Source organism: Quercus robur, chromosome 2, assembly GCF_932294415.1.
Source record: "Quercus robur chromosome 2, dhQueRobu3.1, whole genome shotgun sequence".
Taxonomy (NCBI): Eukaryota; Viridiplantae; Streptophyta; class Magnoliopsida; order Fagales; family Fagaceae; genus Quercus; species Quercus robur.
This window is the reverse complement of record NC_065535.1, coordinates 91393310-91411698: the sequence shown is the minus strand read 5'-3', so window position 1 is coordinate 91411698 and position 18389 is coordinate 91393310. Positions and strand designations below refer to the sequence as shown.

General features: G+C 38.5%; 2 protein-coding genes across 2 annotated transcripts in view; both read left to right on the top strand.

The window, feature by feature from the left end:
- The window catches only part of LOC126715787 (probable xyloglucan endotransglucosylase/hydrolase protein 23), a 53120-nt gene that overhangs the window by 18986 nt on the left and 15745 nt on the right, over positions 1–18389 (top strand). The window lies entirely within an intron of this gene.
- Positions 1204–2674, top strand: LOC126715786 (probable xyloglucan endotransglucosylase/hydrolase protein 23). Its single transcript, XM_050416579.1, has 3 exons — positions 1204–1552; positions 1653–1846; positions 2076–2674. Exons 1-3 carry the CDS (start codon positions 1268–1270, stop codon positions 2473–2475), a joined length of 879 nt encoding a protein of 292 aa, XP_050272536.1. The 5' UTR covers positions 1204–1267; the 3' UTR covers positions 2476–2674.

The window sequence follows — 18389 nt, the reverse complement described above, 5'->3', positions numbered from 1 at the left end:
AGAACATACAATCCAATGGTTAGATTTTCAAAATTTACATCCAATAAAAAGATATAAAAAGAGTTTGAAAAATTTTTCTTCAAACTAATTAATTAATTATTACAAGCATATAAAAAAGTTATTAGTCGTTTCAAGAACCAATTTTTTGTGAACTTGAATTAGAAGAATCCAAAAAATTTAAAAGAAAAAAAAAAAAAACATTAAGACAGAATCAACATTATTTTGGAAAAATTATTTTCAAAAACATCAGATATGAAAATACTAGCTTGTTCTAAGTGTCTTTTTTTCTCTCTTTTATTCTTAACACAACAGAGGTAAAAAGGAATCCAACCCAAATTCTCTTTTAAATGAGAAATAATAAATTCAAGATACAACTTTTATCGTAACTTGTTGAAGTGATCAACTATAAATAGTGAAGAAAAAAAAAAGTGATTACATCTAAAGTGATTGTCCACTCCCCATAAACATAGCCAACCACTTCAGCAGGTTAATGAATGAAAAAAGTTACTGTGAATCACACACTCTTGGCTACAAAGCACAATGGTATCTCTTTATTCTTACACACCCACACCCCCACACACACACCACCCCCCCCCCCCCCCGGGGGGCAATTATGACTATAAGACAGGCTTCCCGTCATAGTTGCAATAATGATTTTACACATGCTTCCAATGAGAAAGAAAAAAAAATGGCCCAATTTGTGCTAGGCAATATCCAGGAAGCTACTTGTATTTATTTTGAAAAGCAGATGGACGCATAGGAACTGTATTTATGTCATGGATGGAGACATCACTAAAGGAAAACGTGTGAATTTTTACTTTTCCAGGTGCTCAAGTTGTGGGGGTGGTTGTGATTTAGGAGTATTAGTTGGAACAGACACTAGACCACCCACAACGGGTATTCATTGGAACTCTCTGAAGCTGGCCTGGTGCCTAAACAAAAGAAAGGGAGAGATGAGAATTGGGCAACAAAAGCTTTCAACCTTTTCTACTCTAAAATAATTGAATCCGCGTACTATAGGACAAAATATTAATGATATTGATTTGGTTGTGTTTGGTAGTGCGATCTTTACAGCTAATTTTGCTCTTTCTTAAAGGCAACAACTGTCTACAACTTAGCTGACTGGATCTTCCCATGCATTTTCCTTCCCTTTTGGATACACGTCTTTGTAACCTTTCTGCTGCTATAAATACCAATCCAAGTTCCTAAGCACACTCATCCTTCCTTCCAAACCTCATACACATAAGAAATACTACAAATCCTCTCCATGGCTTCTTCTTCCACTTCTTCTTGTGTTAAATTGATGCTTCTTATGCCTATTCTTGTTAGCTCTTTGATAGTTGCTACTGTTGGCAACTTGAGCCAAGACTTTGACATCACATGGGGAGATGGACGGGCTAACATACTCAACAATGGTGAGCTTCTTACTCTCAAACTTGACAAAGCCTCTGGCTCAGGATTCCAATCCAAGAATGAGTACCTCTTTGGAAAGATAGATATGCAGCTCAAGCTAGTTCCTGGAAACTCTGCGGGCACTGTTACTGCCTACTATGTAAGTTTTCTTGTAGAGTCGGTATTATCACAATCCATCAACACAAATTAATGTTCATTTACTAATATTTATCCCTTTGAATTTTTGTGTTTACATACAGTTATCTTCTAATGGATCAACATGGGATGAGATCGACTTTGAGTTCTTGGGAAATCTTAGCGGTGATCCTTACATCCTTCACACTAATGTCTTCAGCCAAGGCAAAGGCAACAGAGAGCAACAGTTCTATCTCTGGTTTGACCCAACTGCAGATTTTCATACCTATTCTATCCTTTGGAATCCTCAGCGCATTATGTAAGCTCTCCTTATATGTATTTATTTTCCAATTAGTAATGCTTAGACACTCAACATTTTTCATAATTTTTCATAACTTCTGACCTAGTCTGTTGTCCACCACTTTTATTTTACATAAATCAGGTAGTGAAAAATGTTGTCCCTAGACTTATTATTTTCCTACATGAGTTGTCTTTTTGTTTCCTTCCTAGTGTACATGTAGTCTTACATTTTTTTAACTGGTATTCAGATACTCTGTGGATGGCACTCCCATTAGAGAGTTCAAGAACTCAGAGTCAATTGGGGTTCCATTTCCAAAGAACCAGCCAATGAGGATATACTCTAGCCTCTGGAATGCTGATGATTGGGCAACAAGAGGTGGACTTGTCAAGACAGACTGGAGCCAAGCACCCTTTACTGCTTCATACAGAAACTTCAAAGCTGATGCTTGCACATGGTCTTCTGGAGCATCTTCTTGTAGTTCAACTACTCCTTCACCTTCCTCCAAAAGAAGTTCATGGCTTTCACAAGAGCTCGACAGTGCAAGTCAAGAGAGGCTAAAATGGGTGCAGAAGAACTACATGATATATAATTACTGCTCAGACACTAAGAGGTTTCCCCAGGGCCTCCCTCCTGAATGCAGCGCTTGATGGAGAAAAGGAACATCCTATACATATATAGATTCTTTTAATATTATATTAGTTAGTCTATTCATGTAATTTCTAGAATTCAATTCTTTCATTATTTGCCTTTTTGTCATCACTACATTGGCCAAAATCTATTCTTATTCTCTCTGTAATCCTGTAATGTTATATATGTCTATAATACAAGAGATTGTTTTCTCCACTACATTCCAGTGCTGTTGGTTCTTGGCGTGCTTATGGTTATATTGACTTGTATTTATAAAAAATAAAAATGGTACTTCAATGATTAAGCACATAAACATATGCATAATGTGAAATTTTAAGTGGCAAACAAAATTAATCCATACTGCAGCAATTTAACTAAATTTAAAGGTCCCGTAATATGTTGGCACTGCAATAATGTCATCAAAGTTATTTTATATATAGCACTAGGAATGACGATATTTATTAATTAATATAATCTAGTGGCAATCATTTAAACATTGGTTCAGAAGAAATAGTTGTGCTCTATGTTCTGGGCCAATACTATGCAAAACAACAACAAAGCCTTTAGTTCCAAAAAATTTTAGGGTTTGATTATGAATCCTCGGCAAATTAGTTAAAATCAATTGTTTATTTTCTTTTTTTTTTTCACTATATCCTGTCTAAAGTTATACTCTCTATTGTTTCTTTAATTGACATGTTCTTAGGTGCAATTTGTTCGCAATAGTACTCTAAATTTTCTACTTAAATTCAAAAATATTGTTATATTAAACTAGTCACAAACTCGCGCGTTGCGCGTGATTATTTTTTATGGAGATCTCATTATTATTATTATTATTTTGTAATTTGAACTAATTTAATGAAAAGTAATGCATTTCATAATCATATTTATCACAAAATAATTTTTTATTATTGTAGAATTGTTTTATTTAAAATTTGAAACCTTAATTCTACCATAGTTGGTTGACTAATTTTTACATCTCTAAGTCAATTAAACACGTTTTGCATGCTACATGTAAACCTTCTTTTCCATAAGGGTTGAAATAAAGTGCGTAATATTTTTTTTCTATGGAAGTTAAAAAGAATAAAATTCACCTTGTCTTGATGTTTTCTAAAAATTAAATTTGGAGATTCTCTTTCAATAATTGTGAAAATTTCAAGCAATAATTCAGAAGGTAATACATGTTACATGTTCATGCTTTGATTGTGTAATTGTATGATTGATTTGGGTTGTGATTTATAAGTTGAATATGGTGGTGTATATCCAAAAGGGCCTAACTATGTTGTTTAGGATATTGAATATAGCGTTGTGTGTAATTTATAGAGTAGCGATAGTTGTAGTAATTAAAAATTGGTTTTTCATTGTCTTTTAAGTTAATAAAAACCTTACATCTACTTTTTCTTTTCAAAAAACATTTACATATTTTTTTAACATGAATCTTTACATATACCTTAATAAGTAAACCCTATACATTTCATTTTCTTAGATGCATAAAAAAAAAGATATCTATTCCATAATAATAGTGGCTAATTAGTTTTTTTCATGTTCTCATTTATAACGTTTCTTACTATTATCATATTTTACTGGCTGTTGATTTTCATAATAGAGACATTAAATGAGAATTAAATTCTTCGAACCTTTCATTAGATTTTAAAAGTCATGGTGTGTGAAGAATATAAGCATTTAAGGACTTTTTTTTATATTTTATTATTTATAAATAATGTTAAATGAAATGTCAAAAAAAAATTGAAAATTTTCATCTTTATTTCTTATATATTATTATTATTATTATTATTATTATAAATTTAGTGTTTCTAAAATAGCATGTGTTTTGTATTCTCTTTTTCTATTAATGCATTGTAACGTTTTATGGGAATACTTTATAAGAAAATTGTTTATTCTTTTTTTTTTTTTTAATTGCATGTTTCTAAATTGATATTTGTTTTGTATTTCATTTTTCCATTGATGCATTGTAACATTTCATGGAAGTTAAAAAGAATAAAATTCACCTTGTCTTGATGTTTTCTAAAAATTAAATTTGGAGATTCTCTTTCAATAATTGTGAAAATTCCAAGCAATAATTCAGAAGGTAATACATGTTACATGTTCATGCTTTGATTGTGTAATTGTATGATTGATTTGGGTTGTAATTTATAAGTTGAATATGGTGGTGTATATCCAAAAGGGCCTAACTATGTTGTTTAGGATATTGAATATAGTGTTGTGTGTGATTTATAGAGTAGCGACGGTTGTAGTAATTAAAAATTGGTTTTTCATTGTCTTTTAAGTTAATAAAAACCTTACATCTGCTTTTTTTTTTCAAAAAACCTTTACATATTTTTTTAATGTGAATCTTTACATATACCTTAATAAGTAAACCCTATACATTTCATTTTCTTAGATGCATAAAAAAAAAGACATCTATTCCATAATAATAATGGCTAATTAGTTTTTTTCATGTTCTCATTTATAACGTTTCTTACTATTATCATATTTTACTGGCTGTTGATTTTCATAATAGAGGCATTAAATGAGAGTTAAATTCTTCGAACCTTTCATTAGATTTTAAAAGTCATGGTGTGTGAAAAATATAAGCATTTAAGGACTTTTTTTATATTTTATTATTTATAAATAATGTTAAATGAAATGTCAAAAAAAAAATATTTTGAAAATTTTCATCTTTATTTCTTATATATTTCTATTATTACTGAAGAACGTTTTCCTTTTAGTTTTGATAATAAATATGATTTTCTAGGTTAGAGATTGATTAGTTTCAACTTTAAATTTTGTATGATTTTATTTAATTGATGATTATATGATTTAATTAAGTGAATTTAACGATTTATTTATTTGCATTGTAAAGTTTATAATAACATTCGTAGGGTCATCTTTAATTAATTTTTTACTCCTTTAGCCGTCGGTCTCTTTGTTTTCCAATTAACGGTTACTAATTAATTTATTTAATTGACGTTTGATTTCTTTTACTAATCTCTTTCTCTCCCTCCTTGTTAACATCCTATTGTTTTCCCAAATTTGATGATAATTCTAATGTACTAAATATGCATATTGTAACGTTTATTTTTATTTTTATTTTACTCCATTTTGCTGCCATGAAGTTAGTACATCCATAACTATTAGTTTATTATTTTATGATATGTTTGGTTTGATATTATTATTATTATTATTATTATTATTATCATTATAAATTTAGTGTTTCTAAAATAGCATGTGTTTTGTATTCTCTTTTTCTAGTAATGCATTGTAACATTTTATGGGAATACTTTATAAGAAAATTGTTTATTCTTTTTTTTTTTTTTAATTGAGTGTTTCTAAATTGATATTTGTTTTGTATTTTATTTTTCCATTGATGCATTGTAACATTTCATGGGAAGACTTTATAAGAACAATTTTTATTTATTGAATAAAATATTATAGTTTAATTTTTAAAAAAATGAGACAAAATATAAATAATTATGATATGGAGGATGTTGCTAAATTTAAATGTTGAATAAAATAAGATGAGAATAAAATGATAAAAATGAAATTTATAGCAATAAACACCATATTATTTTAGTTATGCTATGTAATAAAATAATATTATATTTTTATATACTATCTTTATAATGCAATAATATAACATTTAACAACCAATGAGAATAAAAAAGATAACAACATAAAATATAAAACTAAATTGTATCAAGCTGGATTACCTGTCAATTCCAATTTTAGCAAACTAACTGACTTCTAGTAGTCTAAAACTGATTTCTACGATGCATTTGGTGGAGCTTTCAATACTGCATTAGTATATTTTGATGGTCAACCTGTTACACTAAAATTAAAAATATATATATATACCAAAAATTGAAGGAAAAAAAAAATATATATATATATATATATATAGAGAGAGAGAGAGAGAGAGAGAGAGAGAGGGGCTTTTGTGTGTGGAAAAATAGACATTATGCATGGAATAAGAGGGAGAATGACAGTTTTATAGCATGAGAATAAGAATAAGAAGAGTCAAAAATAAAGGAAGATAAAAAGATAGAATAATATTAATATTGAGAGTAGTAGGAATATGAAAAGTTGAAATGGAATGAGAAAGGTTGAAGAAAGTTAAGGTAGAGAGTAGTGGGGATATGAAAAGTTAAAGTGGAATTGAAAATTTAATAATAAATAAGAATAATTAAAAATAAGATAAATTAAATATGATATTTTGATTGTAATATAATAGAGTTTTTAATTCACTTTAAATGTTAAAAAATTGTATAAAAAAATTGGGAAAAAATTGATAATGACATGGCTGCTGACATGGCTCAATGGGAGCGTAGTAACATTAAATGCTATACTTCAGCTTTTAGTAATACAAGCTGGATTACCTGTCAATTCCAATTTTAGCAAACTAACTGACTTCTAGTAGTCTAAAACTGATTTCTACGATGCATTTGGTGGAGCTTTCAATACTGCATTAGTATATTTTGATGGTCAACCTGTTACACTAAAATTAAAAAATATATATATACCAAAAATTGAAGGAAAAAAAAAATATATATATATATATATATAGAGAGAGAGAGAGAGAGAGAGAGAGAGAGAGAGAGAGAGAGAGGGGCTTTTGTGTGTGGAAAAATAGAAATTATACATGGAATAAGAGGGAGAATGACAATTTTATAGCATGAGGATAAGAATAAGAAGAGTAAAAAATAAAGGAAGATAAAAGATAGAATAATATTAATATTGAGAGTAGTGGGAATATGAAAAGTTGAAATGGAATGAGAAAGGTTGAAGAAAGTTAAGGTAGAGAGTAGTGAGGATATGAAAAGTTAAAATGGAATTGAAAATTTAATAATAAATAAGAATAATTAAAAATAAGATAAATTAAATATGATATTTTGATTGTAATATGATAGAGTTTTTAATTCACTTTAAATGTTAAAAAATTGTATAAAAAAATTGGAAAAAAATTGATAATGACATGGCTGCTAACGTGGCTCAATAGGAGCGTAACAACATTAAATGCTATGCTTCAGTTTTTAGTAATATATTGATGATTAAATTATTCCTAGAACATAGAATATTGTTTATGCTATATTGGTCATTAATGGATCCATTGCTTCACATAGGAAATAGAAATCCTTGACTTGGAAGATATAGAATAAAATTGTCATCATGTTTTTTTCTTTTTTCTTTTTTCTTTTTCAATAAAATTTCCAAAATTAATTGTCTCATGGTAAAATACCAAGCTAATTAATTATGTTTGATTAAATTTAAGACAATTTTGATCCCAGAACCACAAAAGAAAGGAATATGCAAGAACGACCCATGATTATTCAAAAGAAAGAAAGAAATAGAAATACCCATTGATACGCCCGACCAAAATGGCAATCGTCCATACAATGCAAGATAGGGACGACCTAACTAAAATCGTCCAGAGAGAAAAGGTCGTCACTCAAAGACCTGAACACTCGATGCCACTCTTCGCAGAACGGTTACGAAGACATTAATCAACCTTCAGACCGTTGGGAATGGCAGCTCATCATTAACACCCAGCAAGGACGTTACAAGGCTAGATTAAAGCCTCCATCAAGACTCCACCAACGGCTAGAAGGAATGACTTGCAAGCGCACATATATAAAGACTGAACCCCAAAAGGGGTGGGGGTAAGAAAACACTCTAGTATAATACTCTCATTGCTCTCCTTTGTCAATCTTTCTGACTTTGGCATCGGAGACCTTTTTGCAGGCACAACGCCGACGAATCACTCACTTTCGTTCGTCCACGGATTGCAGAGGATTGATTTGGCGAGGAACGGCTTCCATCTGGACGATCATAATCAACTGATGATCAATTCATCATCAGTTTGGCGCCGTCTGTGGGAACGACGATTCAGAACGTGATCTGTCCCCAGTCCAAATGGAATCCAGTACAAATCCAGATCCTGCTGCGCTGGCCCTACAAATCCAGTCGCTGTCAGCAACCGTGGAAGAACTCACAAGACAGAACCAAGAGATGAAACAACGACTACTGCAGGAAAGCAATCGTGCAGATAGGGGAGACGATGAAGACAGCAACAGAAGACGAACCAGCACTCCGGAGGAAGCAAGTTCGGATCTTTTGAGAGAGATGAGGAAAGAGATGGACGAACTAAGAAACGCCATAAAAGGAAAGACGGACCAAAGCTTGGAGAGAATCGTCCGGAAGACGGATTCGCCCTTTACCATAGCCGTCCAGGAGTGCCCTGTACCCTCCAAGTTTCGTCTACCCCAGCTGGAACCTTTCGACGGGCTGAAAGACCCTTTGGATCACTTGAATACCTTCAGGACGACCCTAGGCCTCCAACAGCCGCCTGACGAAATCTTCTGTCGCTCATTCCCTACGACCCTCAAAGGAGCAGCCAAGGAATGGTTCAACAAGTTGCCAACATCATCCATTGACAATTTCGAGCAGTTGAGCAACTCCTTTGTCCGTCACTTCGTAGGGGGACAGCGACCAAAGAGAACTGCCGACCACTTGCTTACCATCAAACAAGGAGAGAAGGAACCACTAAGGTCCTACGTGACACGCTTCACCCGAGGAATGTTGGAAATAGACGAGACAGATGACAAGGTACATCTCACGACCTTCAAAGCAGGATTGAAGTCCAGGGATTTTGTGGCATCCTTGGCAAAGAACCCCCCTAAGACGATGGCCGAGGCACTGTTAAAAGCTCAGAAGTACATGAACGCGGAGGAAGCCCTGGCAGCTATTGACGGAGCAGATAAGAGTAGGGAAAAGAAGAAAGAAAAGGAGGACGATCGAAGAGGGCTAAAACGGGATCGGGCTGACAGACGGAATGACGATGGAAATCGAAGGAGGGAGGACAAAAACCCTCGTCCATCAAAGTTCACTCCGTTGGTGATGCCAGTAGATCAAATTCTAACAGAAATAAGGGACGAACCATCCCTAAAGTGGCCAAAACCACTCCATTCAGCGCCTGGATTGCGTGACAAGAGGAAATACTGCCGTTTCCATAAAGATCATGGGCATTACACGGAAAACTGCAGGGACCTAAAAGAGCAGATTGAAGAGCTCATCTGTAATGGGAAGCTACAACAGTATGTAAAAAGGGGGGATTTCGGTAGGTACGGACAGAAACGCCAGCCAGGAAATGCACGAAGAGACGAAGATCGCCCCCAACCTCGTCCACAGAACGCACTAGGGGAAATAAAGACCAACGCCGGGGGACTAACTGCCGGAGGATCATTCAAGTCTCTCAGGAAGTCATACCAAAGACAGGTAAACAGCGTCCACAATGTACCACCGTCAAAGCAAAGACGCACCAGTGAAGACTTGCATTTCTCTGAGGAAGATGCCAGAAGTGTGAAGCAGCCCCATGATAACCCGCTCGTCATTATGATCATGATCGAGGGGTTCAACACGCGAAGAGTCCTAGTCGACAGCGGAAGTTCAGCAGATATAATCTATCTTCCTGCTTTCCAACCACTAAAGCTGGACCCAAAAAGGCTCCGTCCTTTTGAGTCTCCCCTCGTCAGTTTCAGCGGAGACAAAGTGTACCCCAAAGGGATCACGACGTTAACAGTAACGATCGGGTCATACCCCCTTCAGGTAACCAACCAGCACAATTTTCTAATAGTAGACTCACCCTCGTCCTACAATGTGATCATTGGCAGACCAATGCTTAATCGCTGGAAGGCTGCTATCTCCACCTACTGCTTAAAAGTGAAGTTCCCAACAGAACATGGAATCGGGGAGATTAAGGGAGATCAAGTGCTGGCCAGGGAATGCTACCATGCCGTCCTGGCCTCAAAAGAAAACCATACGTGGACAATTGAGGAGAAGACGCCAGAGATTATGGAGAAACTTGAAACGGTAGATCTGGCTGAAGGAAACCCTCCAAGGACGACCTAAATAGGGACGAGCATGAGTCAAAAGACGAAAGGCGAAATCGTCAGCTTTCTAAAGAGCAACCTCGATATTTTCGCCTGGAGCCACAAGGATATGCCAGGAATCCCAGCAAGCCTCATCCAGCATCATCTGAATGTTGATCCGGAAAAGAAACCTGTCCAGCAGAAAAGGAGAGTTTTTGCTCCCGAGCGAAATAAGGCAGTGATGGACGAGGTAAATAAGTTGCTTGCAGCAGAATTTATCCGAGAAGTCCACTACCCAGAGTGGTTGGCCAACGTAGTCATGGTCAGAAAATCAAATGGGAAGTGGAGGATGTGTGTCGACTTCACAGACCTGAACCAAGCATGCCCAAAAGATAGTTTCCCGCTGCCCAGAATCGACCAGCTTGTAGACTCCACAGCAGGGCACAAACTTCTCACATTTATGGACGCGTTTTCAGGATATAACCAGATACAAATGGCTGAAGAAGACCAGGAAAAGACCGCTTTTATCACCAGCCAGGGACTTTATTGCTATCGGGTCATGCCTTTTGGGCTCAAAAACGCAGGGGCCACCTATCAAAGGTTGGTAAACCAGATGTTCGAGAAGCAAATCGGGAGAAATGTGGAGGTTTATGTTGACGATATGCTCGTCAAGAGCAAGGAAGAAGAAAACCATCTGGACGACCTCAGAGAGACGTTCAACACTCTCAGACAGTATAGCATGAAACTAAACCCGTCCAAATGTGCCTTTGGGGTTTCCTCGGGAAAGTTTCTCGGGTTTGTAGTGTCGTAGAGAGGGATTGAAGCAAATCCCGAAAAGGTCAGGACCATCCTGGAAATGTCTTTACCCAGGACGGTCAAAGAAGTACAGTCCCTAACAGGGAGAATTGCGGCCCTCAATAGGTTCGTCTCGAAGGCGACGGACAAATGCCTTCCATTCTTCAAAACTTTGAAGAAGGCGTTTTCATGGACGGAGGAATGCGAAGCGGCGTTCCAAGAGCTGAAAAGTTATCTTAGCAACCCGCCCCTCCTGAGCCCGTCCAAAGAAGGTGAAGATCTATTCCTGTACTTAGCCGTCTCAATCACGGCTGTCAGCGCAGCATTGATCAGAGAAGATGGTGGTTTGCAACTTCCTGTGTATTACGTTAGCCAGGCCTTCCAGGGTGCCGAGGCACGGTACCCACGTATAGAGAAGATCACCTTCGCCCTGATTATGGCCTCGAGGAAACTTCGTCCATATTTTCAAGCCAATCCCATCGTCGTGATGACGGATCAGCCTATAAAAAAAGCGATGAACAAGCCCGAAGCAGCAGGAAGAATGGTGCAGTGGGCAATCGAGCTCAGCCAGTACGACATAAAATACCGTCCAAGGGTGGCGATAAAAGCACAAGCACTGGCCGATTTTATAGCGGAGTTCACCGTCCCTGAAAACGTAGAAAACATCTGGACGGTTAATACCGACGGATCGTCCACTCAACGCGGAGGCGGAGCTGGCATCGTCCTCACTTCTCCCGAAAAGAATGTCATCAAGTATGGAGTCCAACTTAAATTCCCTGTGACCAATAATGAAGCAGAATATGAGGCGTTACTGGCAGGATTGAGAGTAGCTCGAGCACTAGGAGCTGAGAATGTTGTACTCAGGAGCGATTCCCAACTCGTCATTGGACAAGTAAGGGGGGAGTACGAGGCAAAGGAGGCAAGGATGCAGAAATACCTCAAGCTGACGAACCAATTGATCAGTTCCTTCAATTACACAGAGTTCGTCCAGATCCCCAGGGATCAGAACACAGAAGCTGATGAGGTGGCCCGAAGTGCCTCAACGGACAGCGGAGGTAAGAGGTCCGATTGGAAGACGGAAGAACAAAACCATCCCAGCATATTGGAACTTCAGATTTCGTCCGTCCACACAGACAATGGATGGACGATCCCGATAGTCACATTCCTTCAAGAAGGACGACTACCGGACGATCCAGAGGAAGCTAAAAAGGTAAAGAGACGAGCAGCCAGATTTACGATACTTAATGACGAACTCTACAAAAGAGGCTACTCCCAACCGTATTTGAGGTGTGTTGAAAAGGAGGAAGCCAGGTACATCCTTGAAGAGGTGCATGGTGGAATCTGCGGAGATCACACGGGGGCAAAGTCCCTCACCAGAAATATCATGAGAGCTGGCTACTTTTGGCCAACAATGCAACGAGACGCAGCTGATTTCGTGAGGACGTGTGACAGTTGCCAAAGATATGGGAATGTTCAAAGAATCCCCGGGGAGAAAATGACCACAATATCATCTCCCTGGCCATTCGCACAGTGGGGGATCGACATCATGGGTCCCTTACCTCAGGGAAAGAGACAGGTGAAGTTTCTGCTCGTCGCCATCGACTACTTCACAAAATGGGTGGAGGCAGAAGCTCTGGCAACAATCACCGAAGCAAAGGTACAAAATTTTGTTTGGAAAAATATTGTTTGCAGGTTCGGTATACCAAGGACGATCATATCAGACAACGGTCGTCAATTTGACAGCCAAAGCTTCAGGACATTTTGCTCGAGCTTGGGCATCAAAAATAAGTACTCATCACCAGGTCATCCCCAGGCCAACGGACAGACGGAAGTAACCAACCGGACCCTGCTGAAGATCATCAAGTCCCGGTTGGTGGGGGCAAAAGGAATGTGGCCTGAAGAACTACCAAGCGCCTTATGGGCATATAGGACGACAGCGCGGACACCAACTGGAGAAACACCGTTCAGTCTGACATATGGCACAGAAGCAGTTATACCAGTCGAAGTTGGTCTCACAAGCTTAAGGAGGGAATTTTTTGACGATGGCAAATTGGGACCGTCCTGGGAAGGACCCTACAGAGTCGTCCACTATTCGCGTCAGGGCAGCTACCACCTGGAGGATTCAGAAGGAAAAAGACTACCTCGTCCGTGGAACGTCGAACATCTAAAGAGGTATTACGAAAAGGAACCATAAACTTCATTGTAAAACCAATTTGATACTTCTATCTTATGTAAGCAATTGTTCGAATTATAAGTATTATCCAGCATCCCTTAAGTGTTATTGAGCAAATCATTCGCCACCGTTTTCAAAGCACAAACGATCGTCCCCTAAAAGGCTTAACGACGATAAAATTCCTTAAATGGATGTACATCGTCCCTAAAAAGCTTAATGGCGATAAAATTCCTTAAATGGATGTACATCGTCCCTAAAAAGCTTAATGGCGATAAAATTCCTTAAATGGATGTACGTCGTCCCTAAAAAGCTAAATGGCAATAAAATTCCTTAAATGGATGTATATCGTCCCTAAAAAGCTTAATGGCGATAAAATTCCTTAAATGGATGAACAGCGTCCCTAAAAAAGCTTAATGACGATAAAGATCGTTGAAGGAATTATGTCGTCTCTAAAAGATCAATGATGGCAAAATTCTTTAAACGAATTACGTCATTTCTACAAAAAGCATAACGACGACAAAAGCTCCTTAAGGGGATGCACATCGTCTCAAAAGCTAAATCTCCTTGATGTCCATACGCATCACACAACATGATCTCGTCTGTACAGAAGAGCAAGAGGATCAAACCCTTCAAGTTGATCAACATAATCTCGTCCATACGGGACAACCAAAAAGTCAGAATATGGGAAACATTTCCAAAACCCCCAGGAAGGTACAAAAGTCCTCACACAACTCATGCAATCATGAAGAGCAAAAGCAAACATAGACATTTATAAATCAAACATAGAGGTAAATTGTTCTAGAAGCAAAAATGGGGGGCCCCAAAAACAGGAGGGGCATCCAAACAACAGCTGTTCTTGACTTAGTGCATAAAAAATAAAAAATAAAAAATAAAAAATTTTCTTAAGGCAAAATTAAGCCGAAGGGGCAATATCATCGTCCTGAGTGGCCTGAGGTGGTTCAACATCGGTAGACGCCCCTGCTTGAGCCTTCTCGTCCGCCTCAATCTCCTTATCAACGGCTTCAAAGTCTAAGTCGTCAAGGCTCACGGCAGGACCATGCTTGACCAAATACCTTCGCAGCAGCTCGAACCCTTTGAAGTACCACTGGAAGAGAATGGTGTTATATTCTTCAGTGGTTTGGAAAGCAGTGACGGCCTTGGCCACGGCAACCTTCATCTTCTGAGCAGCTGCCGCTAGTAGTTCGTCCTTCTGCTTCACAGATTGTCTCTCAACGTCCAGCTGCTCCGTCAGCACACGAACCTACTCCTTGGAAACGTTGAGAGAATCCATGGTCATGATCAAATCCTTCCGCAAACCAGAAGCCTCAGTCTCCAAAGCTTCTACCTTCGAGTTGGCCACGACGGCCTTCTCTTCATTCGCTAAATACTGAGTAGTGATGTGCATGGTCTCCCCCAACACCTATGGACGAGTACAAAGTTAATGAAAATTAGTTCAATCAAAAAAAAAAAATGGTCAGGCAGATAAGAACGAAGAAGGGGACAAGATGTATAATGATTCACCTACACAAGCTTATGAACGTGGTGGCTCACCATCTCGTGTGAAGGAATGCTCGTGACTTCCCTCATCTCACCAGGGGTAAAAAGCTCGGTGGCACAGTCCATGGCCGTCCCAGCGTCCGACCAAACGCTGGCACCAACCTTCCCTTTCCCCTTATTAGCAGCCTTCTGCTTCTTCGAAGGACGAGTCACCTCCTCAATTGAAATACCAGGAGATGCAGCTAGACCCTCTTCCAGATCAAGGGTAGGTGTGGACGACCCTCTCTCCACCACCTCTTTCTCCTTCTCCCTATCTGTGATCCTCAGCCTCTTCTGGCCTATGCTGGAAAGGGGCTCATTCTTTTTGCCCTTGATTTTGTCATACATCTCCTTGTTAAATTTCGACATCATTTCTACCCAAAAGAGATCAAGGACGAATAAAAGAGGTGTAAGGACGAATAAAAAGAATGCAGATAAACACGAAGAAAAGGCGTGAAGTGCAACTTACGTTTTCTCTCTTCACGGTCGAGGGTACTGAGAACGTAGAGTGAAGGTTCTGGTCCCAGGCAGTGACGAGCTAAGGTACGCGGATCAATCAGCTCACCAAAATCTTCTATCGTCCTTGCGTACTCAATTGCAGCCTGCACTCGCTCTGCAAACTTGGCCTCTAGCTCCGGACGGTCTTTCACTGCAAAGGACGACATCAAAACACAAAAGCTAAAAAAAAAGAAAAAAAAAAAAAAAAAAAAAAAAAGAAAAAGGGCCAACAACATTGGGGTACACGCACCAATCAACGGGGTCTCCCATCGTCGCAGCAACCTAGGTACGTTCCCCCACAGATCGTCAGGCAACGTTTCCCAAACGTCCCCAGATACAAAGAAGTATCTTGATTTCCAGTAGCGAAAGGACGACGGAAGGTCAGCTACCAGACGAGCCTTCCTACTCCAGGGTACGAACTCATAGTACCCAAATTCTCTGGACTCTTTCAAACGATATAAGTGGACGAACTCATTAACCGAGATCATATCCCCGTCAGCAATGGTCGTCCAGATCACCATACAACTAATCACTATTCTCCAGGAGTTAGGCATAAGTTGCCCCGGTGCAAGGTTAAAATGGTAAAGAAGCTCCATTATGAATGGATGGACGGGAAATCGGAGGCCACACGAAAAAGCAGCCTCGTAAAAGCAAACTTCTCCGTGGGCAAAGGCACAAGCCTTTTCGCCCTTCCTGGGTAGACGAGCCTTAGTTCCCTCTGGAAATTGGAATCTGTCCTTAAATTTACTAAAAACCTCAACTTTCAAGGAGCAATTTTCCTTCAGGGCATGAAATCGACGGGCCGTCGCTGGAACAGGGGAATGGGAGGACGAGGGAGCACGGGAAGGAGTGGTGGTTGTAGCACCGATCCCGGCCTCTTCCTCGACCACGTTTGAGGACGAACCCCTTTCTAAATCACCTAACCCTTCTTCTAAACCCATATTTTCCTCTCTTAGGTGCCCTCTAATAGACCGAAACCAAGCTTGAGACTCTAACAGAAGAGGGTATAAAACACCCAACGCCGAACCTAGCCCGGAACCCCTATTGACAAATTCCTCAACTACTGGGTACGAACCGGCGAGGGAAGGCGCACCCAATAGGTCACTAGAAAGCTCTACCAAGGAACCTAGGCGGGCAAGGAGAAAAGCTACGGAAGGGAAGTTACGCCTAACTTCGAAAGTGTCCACCATTAAAGGAAAAAAGGAAAAACTAACACCACCACTCAGTGAGAAGAGAAACCAGTACAGAAAGAGAAAGGAACTTAAGTGACACAAATGCAAGGAAAAACCGAAAAGGAAAGAAAAGCGTAAGTGGGGTGGGCGTACCTGGAAGTTAGGAAGAAAACTGAGGAGGTGAGGAGCAAAATACGCGTAGGAGAGATCAACTGCACAGAAAATGGAGAAATGGAAAAAGGAAAAGCCAAAAGAAATCAAAGGTTTCTGCCTTGGAAAGTGCGGGAAAACTGAAAAGGCACTCACCGGAAACGAGGCACTCCCACCAGTAGAAATTAAACACGTGGCACTGAGAAGAGCTACAGCCGCCACTACGCAATCAATGCGGAGCAGAACTCCAAGCGCCATTACTGAAAAATAAATAAATAAGAAATAAGGATAATAACAATCTTTTCATATTCCTATAATCGTCCGAGGAATGGACGACCATGGAATAGGGGGGCAGCTGATACGCTCGACCAAAATGGCAATCGTCCATACAATGCAAGATAGGGACGACCTAACTAAAATCGTCCAGAGAGAGAAGGTCGTCGCTCAAAGACTTGAACACTCGATGCCACTCTTCGCGGAACGGTTACGAAGACATTAATCAACCTTCAGACCGTTGGGAATGGCAGCTCATCATTAACACCCAGCAAGGACGTTACAAGGCTAGATTAAAGCCTCCATCAAGACTCCACCAACGGCTAGAAGGAATGACTTGCAAGCGCACATATATAAAGACTGAACCCCAAAAGGGGTGGGGTAAGAAAACACTCTAGCATAATACTCTCATTGCTCTCCTTTGTCAATCTTTCTGACTTTGGCATCGGAGACCTTTTTGCAGGCACAACGCCGGCGAATCACTCACTTTCGTTCGTCCACGGATTGCAGAGGATTGATTTGGCGAGAAACGGCTTCCATCTGGACGATCATAATCAACTGACGATCAATTCATCATCACCCATTACTTTCACATATTTCATGCCTTGATAGCAACTTCATCAAGAAGGTGACAAGGACATTGAATTAATCGAACCTTTTGATTTCCGCTTCAACATGATCATCATATAGGCTAGGCTGAAATATGGTTGAGAGGTATTTTAAAATACCTCATAGATTATTTGGATTTTTGAACTTTTAGTGGGAGCTCCTGGGGACTTACGGTCTCCTTTTCGTTTGCTTCATTTTGAAAATGGAAAAGGACCCTAAACCCCAATTCTATTCTCCGCATACCCTCTATTTATAGGTTTCCTCCGTTCCAGTATCCTAGTCCATTAATAGGCATTCAGTATGGAAGTGGTTTGTTGTCTCGATCATGATTTATTATCACATTAATATTTTTAACTAAATTATTATGCATGCATTTATGATTCTATGTGCTATGAAAGTAGTTTGTTGTTTCAATCAGATTTATTATCACATTAATATTTTTACCTAAATTATTATGCATGTGTTTATGATTTTATGTACCTGTTGAAAGTTTTATTCAAGTTGAACTTTTTTTTTTAAAGAAAATATTAAGTATTTTTAACACACAAACGGGGAAAGAGGAGAAGGTACCACGTAGAGAAATATGGCATACTACAAAAAAAATATATATATAAATATATATATTAGGAAAATGACTAGCATGTAATATTTTGATAATTAAAAAAAAAAAAATTTATTATCTCTATCTCTCTCGAATTGGACCTTTAAACCTAGCATTGAATACTTCATTAGCATACGGATATGAATACAGCGGTGGAATAAGATTTTTTTTCTTTGGTGAGTATAAACTAAAAATTAAATAAATGACCTATCCACCCAAGATGTTTATATTATATGTATTTTCTATTATAAATTACATTTAGGTT

What these genes read in the sequence shown, in the direction of transcription:
- LOC126715786 (XM_050416579.1), top strand. Translation starts at nt 1,268, where the DNA reads ATGGCTTCTTCTTCCACTTCTTCTTGTGTTAAATTGATGCTTCTTATG. An exon ending in GCACTGTTACTGCCTACTAT is followed by an intron (nt 1,553 to 1,652) that starts GTAAGTTTTCTT and finishes GTTTACATACAG; the next exon opens with TTATCTTCTAATGGATCAAC. An exon ending in TGGAATCCTCAGCGCATTAT is followed by an intron (nt 1,847 to 2,075) that starts GTAAGCTCTCCT and finishes ACTGGTATTCAG; the next exon opens with ATACTCTGTGGATGGCACTC.